Raw genomic sequence first — 21,197 nt, 5'->3', positions numbered from 1 at the left:
AATTGGCAAAATCCTTAGCTTAAATAGGCAATAATTAGGTCTGCTGTTTTGGCCTTTGTAGTAAGAGAAGTGGCTGTAGTTGTTTAGATAGGTGTTTGGTCTTGCTTCTTGTACTGCATTTTTCAATAAACTTAAAAAAAAAAAAAAAAAAGACTGAATCTGAGGATTGATCAACTTTTAAAGTTCTCTTCCCCTTTTGCTAAAGTAAGCTACCCACATTGGCCAAAATGCAGCTTCAACATTGTATAAAAGGATTTCTGAGAACTGACAAATGCTTTTTGCCAACTGGAGGAAGATTTTGCAGCATAGACCAGGACAAAGGAGAGAAGGGGGCTTCTCAGACCTGTTTGGGGAGGGGCCAGACCCTCGGCATGAAGGCATTGGCAGTAGTGTAGCCCTAATAGGATATACCCTGCATGGCTGAGGGAAGAAGGGGATTGAGGTGGTGGGAGTTAAAGGCTCAGTCCCCATCCCAGGTGGCAGTGAAAGGTCTCAACTGTACCCCATTGCCCATCTTCCTGGAGGCCCAAACCCCATTACCAGTGCCACCTTAAAGGGAGCCTATCCCAATCTGTAACATCTCAACCTACCTTCCAAGTCTTAGGGGTACTTGCCCACCACTTACGTTTGTCAAGACACCAGTTTGACATCTCCCCATCACCCTGGCCTGGACCTCCAGCCTCCTCAGGTACCTGTTCAGGGGTAAGGCCACTTTGGAGGCTGACGGAATTCCTGAGGCCGAGTCATGCTGGTCTCCAGAATCCACATTAAAACACATTCCAGCTTATTGAACCCTTGTGCAGTTGGCATTTCTCTGCTGACATGCAAGTCAGGATGCCTTAGCAGCTGCTAGGGCCAGAGCATCCATTCCCCAGTCTGGGATGTGACCGAAGCATCTACTAGGCATTGGGACTCCTGGTCCTGTTACCATTGTCCATGCTGCAGCCTCAACGGGCTGTACCCAGCTCAAACCTGAGCCCCCAAGTCCCCTCCTCCCCCCAACTTGGCATAACCCTCCAGACTGAGGCGGTCCAGCCGTGGCCAGCTTCGGTGAGCACAGTCCCGAGGTGCTGGTGCCCCAAGCAGGAGCTCTCCAAGGCCCAGATCCAGAGACTTGGAGTGTTCAATGCAGGAACCAGAGGGCTGCACAGTGATAATCACGTGGCCAGTCTGAGTCCGTGGACCCCAAGGTGGGGGCAGCCCCGGGCCCTTCAGCGGGTAACTGTTGAGCAGGGCAGGTAACCCTAAACGAGGATTAGCAGGTTCTGAACGCAGACTCCGCACTGACGGGACGGGTGAAGTACCCCGGTGCAGAGACAAGTCCCAACCTTCTGGTTCCACACAGCCTATGGCTCGGGGAGTCCTGGGGCCGGGGCTGGGGAGGAGAGCGCAGTCCCAGCTGGGGCCGTCGGGGGGCCGGAGCGCCTGAGCCCGCAGCACCCCCTGGCGAAGCCTTCTCGTCTCCAAGTCTCGGTTCTCATAGAGCAGCGTGTTGGCGCAGATGAACACGAACAGGCCGACGCCCATGACCACGGGCCCAAGGAGCCGCATCCTCTCGTGCGGGCCGTGAGCCCGGCCGGCACCGCGACCCTCGCGCCGCAGCTCGCTCACTGGGGGCGCGCTGGCATTGGCAGCCCGGGGCCCTGAGGCCCCCGCGCGGTGCGGCCAGTAGCCAGCCACTGCGATGCCCATGCCCACCAATACCACGAGCGCCCCCAGCGCCGCGAACGCCCCCGACGGCGAGCGCAGCCGCAGCCGCGCCCGCACCCGCAGAGGCTCGGGAGGGGAGCGCGGGCGCCGGCGGCGGCCCAGGCGGCGGCCCAGGCGAGAGACCCGGCCCTCGGGGCTCCTCCGAACCTCCACGCAGTCTCCGGGACTCCCAGCCGTCATCTCGCTGTCGTCTGGGCGCTCTGCAGAGAGAAGCAGGAGGCAGGGGCTGAACCGACGGGCCTAGGGTCGGAGCGTCAGGTTGGGGACACAAATCCGGGAGGAAAGATCGGGCTGCCTCGCCCAGGACGCTTGGAGATCCCTGGCGGCCACCCCCAGATTTTCCCGGGCTGCCAGGCGGGGAGCCGCCCCCACTCCAGTTTTCCGCAGCGGTGCTCGGAGCCAGGGCCGCGCGGCAGAAGCCCGAGTTGGCCGGGCCTGCGGGCGGAGAGGAAGGAGGGGGGCGCCGGCTGTTCCCTGGCGCATCCTCGGCTGTGGGGCTCCGGCCGCCGACGCCCTCTTCGCCAGCCCGCGAGTCCTGGGCCTTGGGAGGTGTGGGGACCCTGGCAGCAGTGTCCCTAGGGTAAGTCCCACCCAGGCGCGACCTCACCCTAGCACGTGGCTGCACCGTAGTAAAAGGGGGGGGGGGAGCGCAGACCGCCCCGGTCCGCTGCAATCGCTCGCGGGCCCCACTTCCCCCTACTGCGCTTTACATACCGCAGCGAGGGAAGGAGGGGGTGTCACTGATTCCAGCCTCTTCCTGCCTGCCCCCTCCTCCTTCCAGACCTCCTCAATCAGCATTGAAGCTGCAGCAGGAGAGACTTTAGCAAGACTCTGGGAAGACCGCTCTAACCACGACCAGGGGTAGACTTTGCCCACTATTTCTTTAAACTCCGCGCAGAGGAGGCCGCCCCCTCCCCCAGCAGCCAGGGTGTGGCGGGCAGGAGGCAAGGGGCTGCAGGGCGGGGCGCAGGGCCTTGTCCCATGGACTCCTTTCCTGGCTCTTCCCTCGGCCGGGACAAGGCTGTTTCCAGGTTGCAGCGTTTCCAATTCGGGCTCCTCGGGATGAATCATCCCCCCTTTCCCGCCGCCTGGCCTCCTTTCCAGCCTCCTCCGCCCCAGGCCTCAGTGGCCCGTGGTCCGATCGGTGCAGCACCGCCCCTGCATCTCCGGCCGCCCCAGGGTCCGGGCCGCCAGGCTGAAGCCCCTCCCGGCTGCTGGTCTGGCCCAGCCTGCGGCCTGTGGACTGGATCCGGGCTGGGGCAGGAGTAACCGGGCTGCGTGTGGTGTGACCCCCACTGAAGGGAGGGTGTGGGAAGAAATGGGACCCCCGCCCAGGGTGCCCTGGACAGCAGGAGAGGAGGGTTAGGACCTCGCGATCCAGTGGTGCGTCTTCACATCTCCAATCTGGTTTCCAAACAGCTCCAGCGCTGGAACCCGCCCCAAGGTCCCAGGCAGGAGGCCTTGCTTACCCTACCCACTCCCCATCCGCACCCCGGAAACTCAAAACAGGACACCCATTCCTGTCCCCAAAAGGAGAGCTGAAAGTCCAGGGCCTAGCATGGAGTAAGCAGCATCTACCGGGTCCACAGCCTGCTTTTCACAGATGGTAACTGCGGCTGAGAGAGAAGCCTGCCGGGGTCACACCGCCATACAAGGGGGGGTTCCACCAGGACCTGACGCCAGGCCTCCGGAGCTAGCTCAGCGCTGGGCACTTCCCGGCACAGCCACCGGAGCGTCCTGGCAGGAGGCGAGGCCCGTTACCCACCTGTGTCTGAGTACGTGGCCTTCTCTCTAGCCCCAAGCTGGAGAAGGACCATCCCGCCCCAGGTCAGAGCTGGCGCCCCAGTCCCAACTCAGGAAAGGTCACCCCTGAGCCCCCGCACGTCCCTGCGGGGAGGCAGTCGGGGGTGTGCAGAGAGATGGGGATATGCTCCGGTACCCCGAGGCTCTGGAGGGCGTGAGTCGCCGCTGGGGAGCTCAGAGAGGACAAAACTTGGAGACACAGTCCGAAGGTGCCAGGTTGCTCGGGACCAGGTCCTGAACACTCCGAAGTCCCGCCCCCGCCTGCGTCCAGTCCACACTTCGGCAGGGGAGAAAGAGAGGACCCGTCTCCCGCCACCCCCACACCGGGGCCTTTCCGGAGGGAGGAGCCAAACAAAAAGTTAGGGAAAGTGGGGGACAAACCCCGGGACCCTAGTTTTGCTCACCTGGCGCCGCAGCGCCCGGGTGGGTCTCGGTCCGAGTCCGCTAGCCGGGGCTCGCGGCACTGCCGCGGTCTCCACGGAATCTGGGCCCCCGGTCCCGCCCCCGTCCCGCCCCGCGCCGGCCCGGCCCCGCCCTCCGGGATCCCGGGGGACAGTCTCGCCCGTGCCCCGCCGCTGGAAGAAAGCAACAACTCAAAGCTGAGGGTCGCATGTAAGCGCTGTGTGCGCGCCTGGTGACTCGGAGGACCGGGCCGAGTTTCCCGCTCACGTCGTTCGCAAAGACCTGGGAGGGTGCCCTGTTCCCACATGGGGAAACTGAGACCAGAGCCTGAGAGCCCCCTACCCAGCTCTGCAGTCTGAGCGTGCGAAGCCCGCCCCCCCCCCCCCGAGTCCAGGCGCCCGGGAGAGGACTGCGAGGGCGTCTGAGGGCCCACTGATGCCCGGAGGAGGCAGCCCGAGTTCCTGCTCCGCCGGCCTTTCCCCTAGTCTATATGAACCTCACTGTCCTCATCTGTAAAATGGGCATATGGTGCCTGCTTCGCAAGATGCTGAAGAGCGAAACAACACGGGACGCACCCCTGATACCCATGCGAGCGCTCAGTGACTAGTAACCACGGCGGGGAGGGGGTGGGGCGGTAACAGGGACGGCCTGGCCCCTAGAGCTGAGGGAATCAAATAGGGTGTCGCGGGCCTGCTCTAACTGCCCCCCAAAGATGCGTCCAACCGGGGGGGAGGGTGCTTGCCCCAAAGCAGGAGGAAGGCAGTGAAGGCCGCCGACCCCCCGAAGACCAGCCTGAAGGGGGCGGCCTGGCTTTTGTGCCCCGCCCGCCCCCAGAGGCAAGAATGTGGAACGGAGCGCGGGGGTCGGCCGGCGGCCCAGTTTCCATGATGCGGGGGGCGGGCTCAGAGGAGGGGAGTGCAGGAGAATTGCCAGCCTCCGCTCCTGGCCCCCACCTCACTCCCGCAGCCCTGCCGGGCCCCTCGGGAGGAATTTCCGGCCTGGGATTGATTAGAACACGCCCCTCCCCCGGCAGCGGAGACCCCCCGGCACGCGGGGCGCGAGGGAAGGGGGATGGGCGGTAATGAGACCCGGCTGTGCGCCCGGGGCGGGGAGGGGGAACTGGAGGAAGTCGTGGGCCTGGGCCACCCCACCTCCCAACGCGTGGCGGAGCGGGGTCCCGAAGTCACAGGGCAGAGCTGGGCCTCGAACACAGGCTCCTAGCCTCTAGCTTGGTCGAAGGGACTGGGGATGGCATCGGCGCCCCGGAGCCCCTCTCCCAGCCCCGGGGACCAGGCATCCTCGGAGCAACCGCGGCCGCCCCTGGGAGCGGAGCCTCCTCGAGTGACGGACCTTGAGGATTCCGGCGTCCAGAGGAGCCCACAGTGGGCGAGGCTGAGCCTCGGCCCCCGGGGCTGAACCCCTGCGGTCCGAGAGCGAGACCGCGGTCGTCTTCCTGCAGCCCACGTGGGACCGAGGGGTCCAGCGGCCTGAGCTGGGAAGATAACGCCCTCCGCTCTGTGCGGCTGTTGTCCGCGTCCCACTGTGGCAGAAGCCGTCCCCCTGCCTCCTCCCGCCTTCTGGCTCTCACCATGTCCTTCGCTCAAGACCCCCCAATCGACGCTGTACCCATCCACCCGCGCGCACTGACCCACGCGCCCTGGCCTCCGCCCTCACAGATTCCTTCCTTCTGCTCCCTCGGTCACTGCTCTTCCTGGGGACACCAATTCTGGAGGCCGAAGCCTGGACTTTCTGGCTGTTCTTGTCCTTGGTAATCCATCTACCCTGGTGTTTACCACTTGCTTTTCCTACCTGCTCCTCCCAGCTTTGCCCCCTCCCTGGCCCCTCTCCTGCCCAGTGTTGGCCTGGGCCCACAAGCTCAGCCTCAGTGTCAGCCATACACCCCCGGGAAGTCTCCCTGGGCCCAGTGATCCTAGCCCATTCCTGCCCCCCACCCCCGTTTCCCCAACCCCTCTGCCCCCGCCTCAAGACCACTATGCCTGAGGTCACCCTAGGCCCCTTCCTCTCTCCCTTCCTTTGAATTCGCCACGTCCCTGGATCCTGTTCTTTTGATGTGCAATTAGCCACCTTCTCCTGCCAATGGGTTATGCAGAGGGGCACCAAGCGTTTCTACACTGACTGTGAACTCACTCCCTACTTAAAACCCTCAATGGCTCCCCATTGCCGTTCAAATGGAGTTTAAAAACCCTTCTCTTCTCCACAAACTGGCCTCTGCCCTTCTCACACTCTCCCTTCCTGGGTAGCCCAACTTGTTTCCACCCTCAAATCTTTTGGGCTCTGGCCTCCGTTGATCATCCCTTTGGCTCCTACTCATCCTTCAGACCTTCTCTGCCCCCAGACCAGGTCAGCCCCTCCTCCACCCATCCATTGCACATTGAGCCCTTCCTGAGCAGCACTGCGCACAGCCAAACTGAGGTCGGTGTTTGGAAACTGAGTCTGCTTCTTGTCTGTCCCCACCCCTGTCTGTCTTGCTCACTCCTGGAGCCCTGTGCCCCACACAGTGCCTGCCCACAAGTGGCTGGATACTGGCCTGTGTCTCCCCCACCCCCAGGCCCTTTCCTAACCTTCATCCCTGGGCCCCACCCACCCAGACAGCAGGAGAGAAGACCCTCCTCTCTGGGTCTGTTTCCCATCTGTAAAAAAGAATAGGGAGAAGGGGATACTATTTGCTTCTTAGTGTTGTTTTGAAGATTAAATAAGAATACACATGTTCAGCATCTGGCACAAAGTGGGTATCCACCAAACAGCTGCTCCCTCCTCTGACCATGGGGTCCCCCCCCCCCCGCACAGAGGCAGTGTTTGGGGGCTGTAGAACCTTCCCTGGGGTCATAAAGGGGGGAGGGGTGGAGGGTCCCCTTTCCTAGATATAACCTCTTCTAATTCGATTGAGAGTTCTAGGAAGTCAATGCCTGGTTTACAGATGGGGAAACTGGCTCAAAGAGCCAAACCAACCAACCACAGACACACAGCCGACTGGTTAGTGCCCTCGCGCTCCAGAGGGCTGTCCACTGGGACTGCTTCTGGGAGCAGCAGTGACCTCACCTTCGGGACGTGGACTGCCTCCTGCATCTGTTCTGGCCTCTGTGTGACCCAGACTCTTTCACTTTTGAAGGAGGGGACAGTATGAGTTGTCCCCCAGGGACCAAGGTGGTCAGCATTTCTCCCCCAAGCTTCTCTGTGAAGGCAGGAAACTGGACACAATGACCCTCAGTTCCCTGCCTTCCTGAGGCTCCATGTCCTCTCCAGAAGCCACCATGGGGAGGGAGCAGCTGTTATTTCCTGCATGTCACCGCCTCACCCAGGGCCACAGAACAGCATGGGCCTGGGAATTCATCTTCTCTCATCTCCTCTTCAGAACAACCAGGCTGCCAGAGCCCCAGGAGTTTCTAAAACCATCCTTGTCCCAGGGATGCCCCGGGAGCACCCGAAACATAGCCCTCTGCCAGCATGGCTGCACTGGAGAGACCGCGACCTCAACTGAGGATTTGGATGGCTCTGAGACCCAGGTTTTGCTTCGTTTTTAATTTATTGATATTTTGAGACAGAGAAACATCAGTTTGTTGTTCCACTTATTCATGCCGTCATCGATTGCTTCTTGTATGTGCCCTGACTGGACATCAAACTCGCAACCTTGGCTTATTGGGAGGACGCTCTACCGAGGTGAGCTACCCAGCCAGGCCTCTGAGGCCCAGTTTTGATTCTGTTGCTCCGTCATTCCCTGGGTGACTTTGGGCATGTCACAGCATTCCCTCATAGCTCCTGCCTCTGCACCTTGTCCCTTACAAGAAGCACTGGTGTGCTGATTCAATAAGTGACTGGCAAGTAGAATCCAGAACCCCAGTTCCAATTCTCTGGGGTTTTTAAAAAGATTTTTTAAATTGATTTTTTAAAATTTATTTATTTATTTATTTATTTATTTATTTATTTATTTATTTATTTATTTATTTATTTATTTTTATCCTCACCGGAGGACATTTTTCCATTTTCTGTTCAGGTAGAGTGGGAGGGAGAGAGAGGAACAGAGAGAGAGAGAGAGAGAAACATCGATGCGAAAGGAACACATCGAGTGGTTGCCACCCGCACAACCGACCAGGGCCGGGGACAAACTGCAACCGAGATACGCGCCCTTAGCGGGAACCGAACCCGGGTCTCTCAGGACCGTAGGTCAACGCTCTAACTGCTGAGCCAAACCGGCCAGGGCGATTTTTATTTATTTAGTTTATCTTCACCTGAGGATATTTTTTTCATTGATAAAATGAAAAAGGAAGGAGAGAGAGAGAAATGTAAGAGAGACACATCGATTGGTTGCCTCCCACAATACCCAGATCGAAGCTGGGAATTGAACCTGCAACTCAGGTGCATGCCCTTAACTGGGAATCAAACACGTGACCCTTTGGTCCACAGGTCGACACTAACTGCTGAGCCAAATTGGCCAGGGCCCAATGCTCTATTTTGTAGGGGCAGAAACCAATGCCCAGACAGGGGCAGTGACTTGACCAGGGTGACCCAATTAGTGGCAATCCCACTGAGTTTCAGTATCAGAAGAACTTCCCACAGTCACACGGTCCCATCCAAGTTTCGCCCTCAGAGGATTCTCGGATGTAAACACCAAATCCATCTCCCACTCCATGGAAGCTCTGAGCTGGGCCATTGGCAAAGCCCTAAGGCAGAACAAGTCCCCATCTCCATTGCTCTCCCAAGCCCAGGAAAGAAAAGGAGGAAGAGTCTGGGTGACACTGGGGAAGTCAAGGAGATGAGACTCTCCTGGGGAACAGGGCAAAGCCAGCCTCCTGCCCTAATCCCTGGGCTGAGGGACAGCAGTAGCAATGTCATGGTCTGGCTAAACTCTGTCGGATACCAGGCCCGTTATACCCGTTACCTTCCTAAGTGTGCAGGACCCCCCCTGAGTGTGAGGGGCCATTATCGCCTGTGTCACACATACAGAACTGAGCTTCAGCAAGGGGGGACTGTCTGTCCATCTACCTACCCGTCAGTCACCCTGTCCTGCAGAGAACAACCCTCAGGCTCTCAGATCACATGGTCCAGCTTCTCCCACCCTACACTGCAACCCTGGACTAGTCCCAGGTCTGTCTGTAACATGGGGTCAAATGCCAGCTGAATAAAGTCCTTTGTAGAACATAAAGACAAAGTAAGGAGGCCCAGAGAGGGTGAGTGGCATGCCCAAAGTCACACAGCCTGATGATGGGTTGTCACCCCAGTTGGCCCTTCCTCATCTCAGTGAGGTAGGACTCCTGGTCTAAGGGCTAACTCCCTGCCTCTGAGCTGTGCCAAGAGCTTAGTATCCGGGCCCAGCGCATGGGGCAGCAGAAAGTACGCCAGGGATACAGCGATGGAGACAGAGCCATTGGACTCAGAACCCTGGACGACACAAGCAGGCGGAGTCACTGTCGGAGCCTGCCTGGCGCCACCTGGCGGCGAATCTCCTCACCTGCACCCGCTCTGCTGCCTCCCTCGCGGAGGCCGGGTTGCTCGCTCCCGCCTGCCCTCCCTGCCCGGTCCAGGGCGCCCCGGCGTTTGCGGCAGAGGAGCGGGCGCCCAAGACCGCCTGTCCGCCGACTCCCACGCGGGGATCCTGGGCCGCCCGTGCCCCCTCTGGCCTCGGCCCCATCCGGAGCCCTGGGCCAGCGGCCTTCAGGCCTTATGGATGCGCTCCCTGGCACCCCGCAGACTGCCTACGACAGAAAGGATTCCGCGGGGGGAGGTCGGGGTGGGGTGGGGGTGGGGACACACAGCCGTGTGGCTGAACCACGTGGGCCGGAGCCCGGTGCGGGCGGGGGGTGGAAGGTGGAGGCCGATGGACCCGGCGTGGGCGCCCCTGCCAGGCGCTGCTGGAGCAGGTCCTCTGTCAGCCTCCTGACAGCCCAGGGAGGGCAGCGCCACCCCCATCCCTGCCCTGCCGCCAGGGGGCGGGCTGGGAGACCCAAATGGTCACTGCGGGCGCTGGGCTGGACCCCAGGACTGCCTGATCTAGGCTCAAACTCTGGTCTTGGATGACTTGCCCCGGGCTCTGCTGTGCCCCTCCCCACCCCCAAGCTCGCCTGGCCCGGTACCCAGCTTGGGCATTGGGCCCAGGACTGTAGAAGTTTCTTTCTGTCCGACAGCCACGTGTCCTTTGGGAAGGGGACAGGAGGCCCGAGGAGCGCCCTCACAAGCGCCCTCTCATCCTTCACGTCCAATGCTGGGCGATGCAGAGGGCGGCTGGACCCAGGGACATGGGCATCAGCGCGGCTCTGCAGCTCATGTGCACACGAAGGGACCAGTGGGCATCCCCAGTAGGGTGCCTCCCTCCCCAGAGTCGAGGCTGCAAGCCTAGAGGGAGGGGCTGGGGTGCGGACAGCAAAGGCATTTGCGGCCCAGCACGCTCAGCCGGGTCCGTAGGAGGCCGTCGCCTGCCCACGAAGCAGGTGCTGAGCTGTTTCCTCTTTCCAGCTTCAGGGGTGAAATAACTTCAGACCAGGTTTCCCCGACTCCAAAGCCTTCTCAACAGAGTTGGGAGCTAGAGGTAGGAATTTTACAGGTGAGGAAACTATGGCCCAGAGATTTTAAGTAGCTTGTCCAAGGTCACACAGCAAAAAGGTAGTGAGAGTCACACCCTTCCTAGAATATCTCACTTCTTCATCTGTAACATTTGGACAACACACTCACCCTACAAGGGTGTTGTGAGCACCAGGGAATGTGACATGTGTAAATCCCCTGCCCTAGCACTTGTTCAAGATGACTCTTCGTTTTTCATAGACTTGTGCGTAGATCACTCACTTGGTCTGCTTTTCCAGGAACCTCATGTGCCTTATATTCCAGTAAGAAGAGAAAGCCAAAGGGATGAGAAAATGTCCTCAGATGGTCGCAGGTCCTGGCAGAGCTTCTTCGCAGGACACCAGTGCCTCCAATCATTAAGCTAAGATAGCCCTGCCTGGGAGCTCCCGCCCTGCGTCAGCACGTTACTGGGTCCAGCACAGATGTCTGGTTTGGAAGAACCACTGATGATGCTCCAAGAGACTTCAAATCTCTTGCCAAGAGATGCTTCAGGGAAAACATTAAGGTGACTCAAAGATCATTGATGGAGTCTACAGTCAACTTTATGGCAGCTAAATGACAAAAACAACACCACACCCTAGTCACTTGTATGTGGTCATAAAGTTTTCATTTATTTTTTTCCTTTTAAATCCTCACCCGAGTCCCTGGTCCATGGTCTGATGCTCCAACTGCTGAGCCCTGCCAGGGCTCTTTTTTTTTCCTTTTTAAGTCCTCACTCAAGGATATTTTTTCCATTGATTTTTGGAGAGAGTGGAAGGGAGGGAGGGAGGGAGAGACATTAATGTGAGAGAGACACATTGACTGGTTGCCCCCCAAATGCACTCGGACCAGGGCCGGGAATCGAACCTGCAACCCAGGTACATGCCGTTGACCGGGAATTGCAGCCTAGACCCTTGGGTCCACAGGCCAGTGCTCTAACCACCGAGCCAAACTGGGCAGGACTTCATTTCTTTTCAAGTAATTTGAGTCTTCCCAATAAAGGTGATTCACTAAATTATATTTAATATCTAAATATTTGTAAGATTTTCATAGAAATAAATTAGGAATGGGGGTGGGAATCATGCATCAATCTGGTGGGTGCAGAATGGCCCCCGAGGGGACTTAGGAGACTGGTGAATGTTCCACTGTGGACCAGGACGGCTTCCGCTGTCGCTGTTATTTAACGGCATATAAAGACCTTTGCACTTGGTGCCCTTTGCTTTGTTTGAGCCGGCCCCTCAGGGTGAATGCCCCGAGGGGGAGTACTGGCTGCTTCCCGCAGATTGCTTTCTCATTCTGGGTGATTTATGGCCATCTGGTCAGAATCAGCGGGCTGCTCTGTGGGTGGGGGAGGAGCTCATAATAGATACCAGGTGAAAATAATACCTTGTGGTTGTTCCGATTTGCATTTCTTTAGGACTACTCTTCTTGGTTCTTAATAACCTGTCAGAAACACCAGGGATTCCTAGAAAGTGTTACTTAGGGATAAGTATTCTATCTTATAAAAAAAAGGAATTTGATTCTAATGGGATCTGATTAAGTCTCCACTTGCCTCTTGAGAGTATAATACACCTCCAGGAAAGTGCATAAAACCTGACTGTCCAGCTCAGGCCACTTTCATGAAACAAACTCCCATCCAGTTCCCAGAAGGCCCCACATGGTGCTTTCCAGTGACTACCTCTTGCCTCTGTCCACAAGAACATACCGTTATGACCTCTAATACTATAGTTTAGTCTTTTTGCAAAACAGTGACATTTTGTCCGGCCAGTGTGGCTCAGTGGTTGAGCACTGACCCATGCACCAAGTGGTCGCCGGTTCGATTCCTGATCAGGGCACATGCCCAGGTTGTGGGCCAAATCCCCAGTGCAGGGCATGTAGGAGGCAGCCAATTTGATGTTCTCTCTCATCGATGTTTCTGTCTCTCTCTCCCTCTCCCTTTCTCTCTCTCTAAAATCAGTAAAGGAAAAATAATTTTTTAAAATAAACAGAACAGTGACATTTTAGTTTGGCTCATTTTAAAAGCTTATATACGTGAGCCCAGCTGGTGTGGCTCAGTGGTTGAGTGTCACCCATGCATCAAGAGGTCGCTGGTTCGATTCCCAGTCAGGGCATATGCCCAGGTTGTGGGCTAAATCCCCAGGAGGTGGCCAATCGATGTTCTCTCTCATCGATGTTTCTAGCTCTCTCTCCCTCTCCCCTCCTCTCTCTCCCTCTAACATAAGAAAGTAAAAATTTAGCCCTGGCCGGTTTGGCTCAGCAGTTAGAGCGTCAGCCTCCGGCCCAGAGAGACCTGGGTTCGGTTCCCGCTAAGGGCATGTACCTCGGTTGCGGTTTGTCCTCAGCTCTGGTTGGGTCGTGTGGGTGGCAGCCACTTGATGTGTCCCTTTCATGTCGATGTTTTTCTCTCTTTCTTTCTCTCCCTCCTGCTCTATCTGAACAAAAAAAAAAAAAAAAAAAAGGAAAAATGTCCTCAGGTGAGGAAAAAAAAAAATAATAAAATAAATATATAAATAAAACTTAAAATAAATAAGTTTACATATGTGGAATTTACATTTATGCTCCTTTGGGTCTGGCTTCTTTATGCTTGTGAGATTCACCCATGTGGCTTTATGTGACTATAGTTTATTCATTTCCTTTACGTAGTGCTCTGTTATAGAAAAATGTGCCACAACTTACCCATGCTATGTTTTTTTTTTATTAATTAATTTTTGTTACAGATGTTTCTTCTTTTCCCCCCACTGATTCCTCCCTCCCCCTCCCTCCTTGCCCTTTCCCCAGTTTGTTGTCCATGTCCACTGTTCATGCATACATGCATATAAGTTCTGTGGTTTATCTCTCCCCCACCACCCCCCTACCCATGCTATATTTGAAAAGACTTTCGGGTTGATTCTAGTTTGGGGCTATTGCAAATAAGGCCGCTACGGATAGTCAAGTGCATGCCGCTTGGTTTGGTGCCAGACTGGCCTGCATACTTCTGGCCCGTCTGCACAGAGAAGCCCGCGCCGGGTTTGCGTCTCTTTGACATGCCTGGCGTGTTGGTGGTGGAATGAAGCATCTGCATTTCGAATGCTGGGATTTTCACCTCGCACAGCTGCAATGAGCATGGATTTACTTTATTCGGATTTTAGCATGAAAAACAAAGCTCTCTGTAGCTAGCTCAAGCTTCTTGAAGACAAGTTCCATGTCTGGTTCATCTTTTTAAAAACTGATTTGAGAGTGAGAAAGGGAAACATTGATTGGAGAGTGAAACGTTGATCATCAGTTGCCTCCTGAACGCTCCCTGACTGGGATCAAACCCACAACCTGGGTATGTGCCCTGACTGGGACTCGAATCCACCACCTTTGGGTGTACGGGATGATGCCCCAGCCAGCTGACCTCCTGGCCAGGGTCAGAGCTATCCACTTTTTGTGCCAGTGACTCCACTCCTGCCACAGACAATTCACAAACAAACGTGGCTGGGTGCCAAGAATGGGCACTGAAATTTGAAAGTGTGTGTGTGGGTGTGTGTGTGTGTTAATCCTCACCTAAGGATACTTTTCCATTGATTTTCAGATAGAGTGGAAGGGAAGGAGGGAGAGAGAGAAACCTCCATGTGAGAGACACATGGATTGGCTGCCTCCTGCACAACCCTAATCAGGGTCGGAGGAAAGAACCTGCAACCCAGGTACATGCACTTGATTGAGAATCAAACCTGAGACCCTTTGGTTCATGAGTCGACACTCCAACTGCTGAGCCAAATTGGCCAGGGCTGAAATTTGAATTTTGTATAATTTTTTTTTTAATCCTCACCCGAGGATATTTTTCTATTTATCTTCTTCAGGTAGAAAGAGACGGAGAGAAAGAGAGAGAGAAACATCGATGTGAGAGGGACTCATCAACTAGATGCCTCCTGCTCGACCTTGACCAGAGCCAGGGATGAACCGCAACTGAGGCACATGCTCTTGGCTGGAATCGAACCCGGGACTCATTGGTCCACAGGCTGAAGATCTACCGCTGAACCAAACCGGCCAGGATGAATCACTGATCTTTTTAGTAGCATCTTGCATTGGTGAGGTACATTTGTTACAAATGATGAACTGATGAATCGAAAGTCCATAGCTTACAACAAGATTCCCTATGTTGTACATTCTTGGGTTTTGACAAATACGTAATGTCACGTACCACACAGAATAGCTGTGCTGCCCTAAAAATCCTGTGCCTTACCTAGTCTCTTGCTTCCCCACGGAACCCTGGGCAATTACTGATCTTTTTATTGTGTTCGTATTTTGCCTTTCCAGAATATCAGATAGTGGGGACCTCCCAGTATGTTGCTTTTCCAGATGGACTTCTTTCACTTAGTGATAGAAGGCTTCTTCACACTTTTTTTAATGAAAGTTTTTTTTTTTTTATCCTCACCCAAAGACTTTTTTGCATTTATCTTCAGATAGAGCAGGAGGAAGAGAGGGGGAAGAGAGAGAGACACATGTCAAGTGGCTGCCACCCACATGACCCCAACTGGGGCCGGGGACAAACTGCAACTGAGGCACGTGCCCTTAGCGGGAACCAAATCCAGGTCTCTCCGGTCCACAGGCCAACGCTCTAACCGCTGAGCCAAACTGGCAAGGGCAAGAAAGTTTTTTAAAAAATAATTTTTTGCCCTGGCCAGTTTGGCTCAGCGGTTAGAGCGTCGGCCTGCGGACCAGAGAGTCCCGGGTTCAGTTCCCACTAGGGGCACGTACCAAAAAAAAAAAAAAAGTGCAGGATCTGTGTCTAGATTCAGCTTCATCATGCCCTGGCCGGTTTGGCTCAGCGGTTAGAGCGTTGGCTTGCGGTCCGGAGAGACCCGGGTTCGGTTCCCGCTAAGGGCATGTACCTCGGTTGCAGTTTGTCCCCGGCCCTGGTTGGTCGTGTGGGTGGCAGCCACTCGATGTGGCCCTTGCACATCGATGTTTCCCTCTCTCTCTCTTCCTCTCTCTCCCTCCCACTCCATCTGTACAAAAAATGGAAAAATGTCCTCGGATGAGGATTAAAAAAAAAAAAAAAAAAAAAAAAATAGATTCAGCTTCATGCATGTAGGTGATTAGCTGTTCTGGTGCCATTTGTTGAAAAGAATGTCCTTTCTATATTGAATTGCCTTTGCTCCTTTTCGAAGAAGTTACCTATATCTGCGGATCTATTTCTGGGCTCTCTATTCTGTTCCATGGATCTATCTTGTCTATTTTTTTATTTTTTATTCTCACCTAAGGATATTTTTCTATTTATCTTCAGATAGAATGGAAGGGAGGGAGGAACAAAGGGAGGAGGAGAAGGAGGAGGAGGAGGAGGAGAAAGAGAGAGAGAGAGAGAGACAGAGAGAGAGAAACATCGACATGAGAGAGACACAGTGACTGGCTGCCTCCTGCAAGACCCCAACCAGGGCTGGGGACAAGCCGAAACCGAGGTACATGCCCATGACTGGAATCGAACCTGCAACTCATTGGTCTGCGGGCTCACATTCTAACCGCTGAGCCCAGGGCTATCTTGTCTATTCTTTAATGAATACCACACTGTCTGGATTACTGAAGTTTATAGTAAGCCTTTAAGTTGAGTAGTATCATCCCCAACTTTGTTCTCCTTCAATATTGTGTTGGCTGTTCTGGGTTTTTTGCCTTTACACAAAATAATTTGCTGGGATTTTGATTGGGATTGCATAGACTCTATGGCTCAACTTGGAAAGAACTGACATTTTAACAATACTGAGTCTTCCTATCCATAAACGTGGAATCTCTCTCCATTTATTTAGATCTTTGATTTGTTTCACCAGAGATCTGGCACATATTTGATTAGATTTATACCTAAGTATTGCATTGAGGGCAGGGGCGTACTAATGCAAAGTTTTTAACTTCGAATTTTAATTGCTTTTTTGCTGTACATAGGAAACAACAGACTTTTGTATATTAATCTAATATTCTGAAAACTTGCTATGTGAGATTTTCCTCTAGATTCTTTGGGATTTTCTATAGAGTTGATCATGTCATTGACAAATAGTTTTATTTCTTCCTTCCTAAACTGTATACATTTTATTTCCTTTTCTTGTCTTATTGCATTAGCTAGGATTTCCAATACAATGTTGAATAGGAGTAGTGAGAGGGGACATCCTTGCCTTATTGCTGATCTTAAGGGAAAAACATCTATTTTTCTCACTATTATGTATGATGTTAACTGTAGGTCTTTTGTAGATTTCTTTATCAAGTTGAGGAAACTACTCTTAGTTTGCTGAGTTTTTTATCCTGAATGAGTATTGGATTAAAAATATTTTTTTTCCCCCATTTTTTTGTTCAGATAGAGTGGGAAGGAGAGAGAGGAAGTGAGAGAGAGAGAGAGAGAGAGAGAGAGAGAGAGAGAGAGAAACATCAACATGAAAGGGACACCTCAAATGGCTGCCACCGGCACGACCCAACCAGGGCCGGGGACAAACTGCAACCAAGGTACATGCCCTCAGCGGGAACCAAACCCGGGTCTCTCAGGACCACAGGCAAATGCCCTAACCGCTGAGCCAAACTGGCCAGGGTGTGTCTTCTTTTTTTATTGGTTAATCTAGCTAGTTTATTCATTTTCTCAAAATTAGCTTCGGTTTTCTTGACTTTTCCCTATAGATTTCCTGTTTTCAATTCAATTGATTTCTGCTCTAATTTTTTTTTTTTTGCTTACATTGAATTTATCTTGTTCTTTTTCTAGTTTCCTAAGGCAGAAGCTTAAAATAATTGATTTTATATTAAAAAAAAATAGGTGGATTTAATGCTAGAAACATCCTCTAAGAACTGCTTTTGCTGCATCTAAAAAATTTTGATATCAGCATTTTCATTTTGCCCAAAATATTTCTCGGGACTTCTTTGATCCATGCTATTTAGAAATGTGTCATTTAATCTCCAAGTGTCTTGGGATTTCCCATCTTTCTGTTGTTGATTTCCAGTTTAATTCTGTGGTCTGAAAGCATACCTGGCATGATTTATATATTTTTAAATTTGTTAACGTGTTCTATCTTGAATGTTCCATGTAAATTTGAGAATGTGTATTCTGTGTTAGATTTTATAAAAGTCAATTAGATAAAGTGCACTCTTCAGTTCAACCGTCTGCTGCACCTGTCAATTACCAATAGAAGGATATTGGTCTTCAACGGGAATAGTGGATGTTTCTTTCTCACAGTTTTATCAGTTTTTCCCTCATATATTTGATGCTTTATTGTTTGGTGCATACACAAGAAGCCTCTCTTTATCCCTGATAATTTTTCTTGCTCTGGTCTGCTTTGTCCGAAATTAATATAGCTAGTACATCTATCTTTTGATTAGTGTTACCATGACATTTTTCTCTATCCCTTTAATGTGTCTCTATACTTAAAATGGGTTGCTTTAGCTTTGGCCAGTGTGGCTCAACTGTTTGGGCATCTTTCCAAGCACTAAGAGGCTCCAGGTTGCAGGTTCGATCCCCAGTAGGGAGCGTGCAGGAGGCAGCAGATTGATTTTATACTTTTGTTTCTCTTCTCCTTCCCTCTCTAAAATATCAATAAACTATTTTTTAAAATGGGGTTCTTTTGACAACATATAGCTGGGTCTTGTTTCAATCCTCTCTGATAGGCTTTATCTACATAGTTGACATCTGAAGTGATTACTGACATGGCATCTACATTTGTTATGGTTTCCTATTATTACCCTTCCCTTGTTCTTTGTTCCTATTTTGCCTTCCATTCTATTTTGGGAGGGAGAAGGGAGGAAGGTTAAGTATGGATAGAAGGGTATGTGTGGACTTTGAGCATCCAGAGATAAATTGTAGTGGACCTTTGTATTTCTTCGGCTGCTTCCTTTTAGGAAAATTCCCTATTGAGTGCATTTTATGGGCATTAATGCACCGTTTCCCACTGTAGAAGGTCAAGTGTACCACCTTTTTCCTCTTCACTTTTGGCACCTAGGATGTGGCACTCCCAGGCAGGCCTTTGAGTCTTCACCAAATGACAGAGCAACTAAAATTTATTTACAGCACTGGGCTTGTGGCACTGTCCTGTAGCCACTTAACATTTGCTTAAAGAAAGCAGGTTCAGTCTTGTGGAATCCCTGCTTGACTTGAACCTGAGTTCAAATCCTATGTGACTTCAAACATCTCCCTATAATTGCATCATAAATTATGAAATTTTACAAAGGAGAACCAGAGAAATCTAGAAATTAATCTGAGCTTTGTCACTGGTTGTGCATTTCATCTGAGTCTGTCTTCACTTTTTAAAACAATAATATACATAAACACATGTAGGTCATAGTAGATATAGGCAGGCAAATAAATCACTTAGGTCCTCCCTCTTTGAGCTTCTCATTTCTTCCACTGGAATGTGGTGGGGCAAGCATTATCCAACTGTAGCCTCAAATGTCATTGCCATCCCCTGGCTCAATTTGTTGTCAAGGGACAACAGTGCAGCTAGAACAAGCACTGCATTTAGTAACCTTCCTCTAAGGGGTGGCAGGAGTCCATTGTAGTGACTTGCCAGTGAACACTGGCCCAGTAGCTGGCCCACAGAAAGCACTTAGTACTGATACCATCATGTACCAAGCAACAAGTCTTAAAACTCTGAGAAAAGGGCCCTATTGGGTCTCTTTCATATGTTATTTCCAGTGCCATAGAACAGAGCTTGGCACATAGAAGGCACTCACATTAAGCTAACACTGTTAGGGGTAGGCTGACATTTTGCTGCAGCCTCTTTACCTGCAACTGAGCCTAACAAGACTGAACCAACACAGAGTGAGAAGGGAAACGTGCACGAAAGCACTCATCTCTGGTGCACGTTTGGAACTCAACAGGTTTCCGAATGTCTTCATTTCATTTTCACCTCTTCCTTTTCAGAATCTGTCAGTAGTTCTCAACCTTCCTAATACCACGACCCTTTAATACAGTTCCTCATGTTGTGGTGACCCCCAAACATAACATTATTTTTGTTGCTACTTCATAACTGTAATTTTGCTACTGTTATGTCTTAGGTGACCCTTGTGAAAGGGTCGTTCAACCCCCAAAGGGGTCGCGGCCCACAGGTCGAGAACCGCTGATCTAGGTAAATATAAATGGATTTAAAAATTGCTGGGAAAAGCAAATGCAAATCTCTTCTATGTATATGTGGAACTTTCAAATTGTTATACTTAAGGATCATATGTGCTAATGAATTCATTGGTTAGAATTAATATGCCTTAAACATCTAGGTGAGAACTTGCCAACATTCATGACATAAAATGACTATTAAGTTATATGAAAAATGACATTATGTCTAGAATATGAGTAAGAACAAAGCTTGGAAGAGAATTTGGAAAATAAATAGTTTCTATGTCAGAAACAGTGAAATTAAGGCGAATCTTTAAAACGTTTGAACTTGGGGCCCAGCCAGTGTGGCTCAGTGGGTTGAGGGTTGTCCCATGGACTCGAGGTCCTGGTTTGATTTCCTGGACAGGACACGTACCCAGGTTTCGGGCTCGAACCTGGGTAGCAGGCGTGCAGGAGGCAGCCAATCAATGTTTCTGTCTCATCGATGTTTTCTCTCTAAAATAGCAATAAAAACATATTTTAAAAAGTTTGAACTTGTGAAAGGAAAAAATGACCAAGAAATATTCCCCTCCTTTCAGGGATAAGATCAGGGAATGCTGATGTCTCATCACCTACTGGAGACCACACAAGATCCGAGGTGGTGGGAGTTACACTGGTAGGAGCCATCACCTTGTCATGACACAGAATGGAGGGAAAGCTCTCGGGAGACCGAGGTTCCTGGATTCGGCTGCCCAGTCTGTTACTGACATCCCGTTTCCGAAACCGACTCCCTTTCACACCTTCTCTTCTCCAGGAATGCTTCACCGTCTTGGATGACCTCTGACAGCTCCTCTCCACAGGTCACGGGCTCATCTTTTCTTCTGTCCCGAGGTCACTGCTTTGTTCAGACCTGCAGCATCTGCAATTACTGCATTCCCCCAAGTGCTGGGTTCCCTGCAACTGATCTCAGATCTTCCCCAACACAGCTCAAGCTGCATCCTCCTGTTCGGTTTCCCTCTGCTCACAGGACAAAGGCCAAATTCCTCCTCCGGGTATGTCAAGTCCTCTGTGACCCAATCCATGTTGTCAAACTTGCTTCTCTTACCCTGTTACCAAACTCCAGGGTCCCCGGGCACTCTGCCCTGTGCTTTCCCAGCTGCACAGCGCCGCTCACAGGTTTCTTTCCACAGGAATGCCTCACCCCCCACATCTCCAAAGGTTCAGTCTAAGTGTCGACTCCCCCAAGATGTCTCTGAACTCAGATGAAGTTAAAGCTCCCTTCTCTGAATTCTTACTTTAGCCTCAAGGATGGCAAGAAACACTCTGGCTCTGCCTTCCCAGTATATCCCTGCAGGGTATGATCTATAGGTGACAGGACACAATTTTAAATCTGGGAGCAGATCCCCGCATATTCACAGGCAGTAGTCTGTCAAGTGGCTTTCTCTCCTCCCAAGCTTGTAACGAAGGCCCTCTGGCTTTTCAACAGTCCCTCAAGGATGGAGTCCAGACTGGAATCACTGTATTTATCTCTGGTACCTCCTAGAGCTGGGCCAGACAGGCAATGCAGAGAATGGGAGGGACGAAATTAATCCAGCAGTTTTTCTCTCTGGTTTTTGATTAGTCAAATCCTAAAGTGAGAGGCATGTTATTCAGGTTCATGGCAATTAGTTCAAACACTACAGAAGAAAGTCATGTTTATGAAGAACTCATCTGGTGC

General features: G+C 52.0%; 1 protein-coding gene across 1 annotated transcript; it reads right to left on the bottom strand.

Moving 5' to 3' along the window:
* Positions 1 to 966: 966 nt before the first annotated feature.
* Positions 967 to 1,890, bottom strand: TMEM200B (transmembrane protein 200B). Its single transcript, XM_036257114.1, has one exon. The coding sequence runs from the start codon at positions 1,888 to 1,890 to the stop codon at positions 967 to 969; it is 924 nt and encodes a 307-aa protein (XP_036113007.1).
* Between the last annotated feature and the right edge of the window lie 19,307 nt (positions 1,891 to 21,197).

Source organism: Molossus molossus, unplaced genomic scaffold (assembly GCF_014108415.1).
Source record: "Molossus molossus isolate mMolMol1 unplaced genomic scaffold, mMolMol1.p scaffold_m16_p_12, whole genome shotgun sequence".
Lineage (NCBI taxonomy): Eukaryota > Metazoa > Chordata > Mammalia > Chiroptera > Molossidae > Molossus > Molossus molossus.
This window is presented reverse-complemented; position numbering and strand designations above follow the sequence as displayed.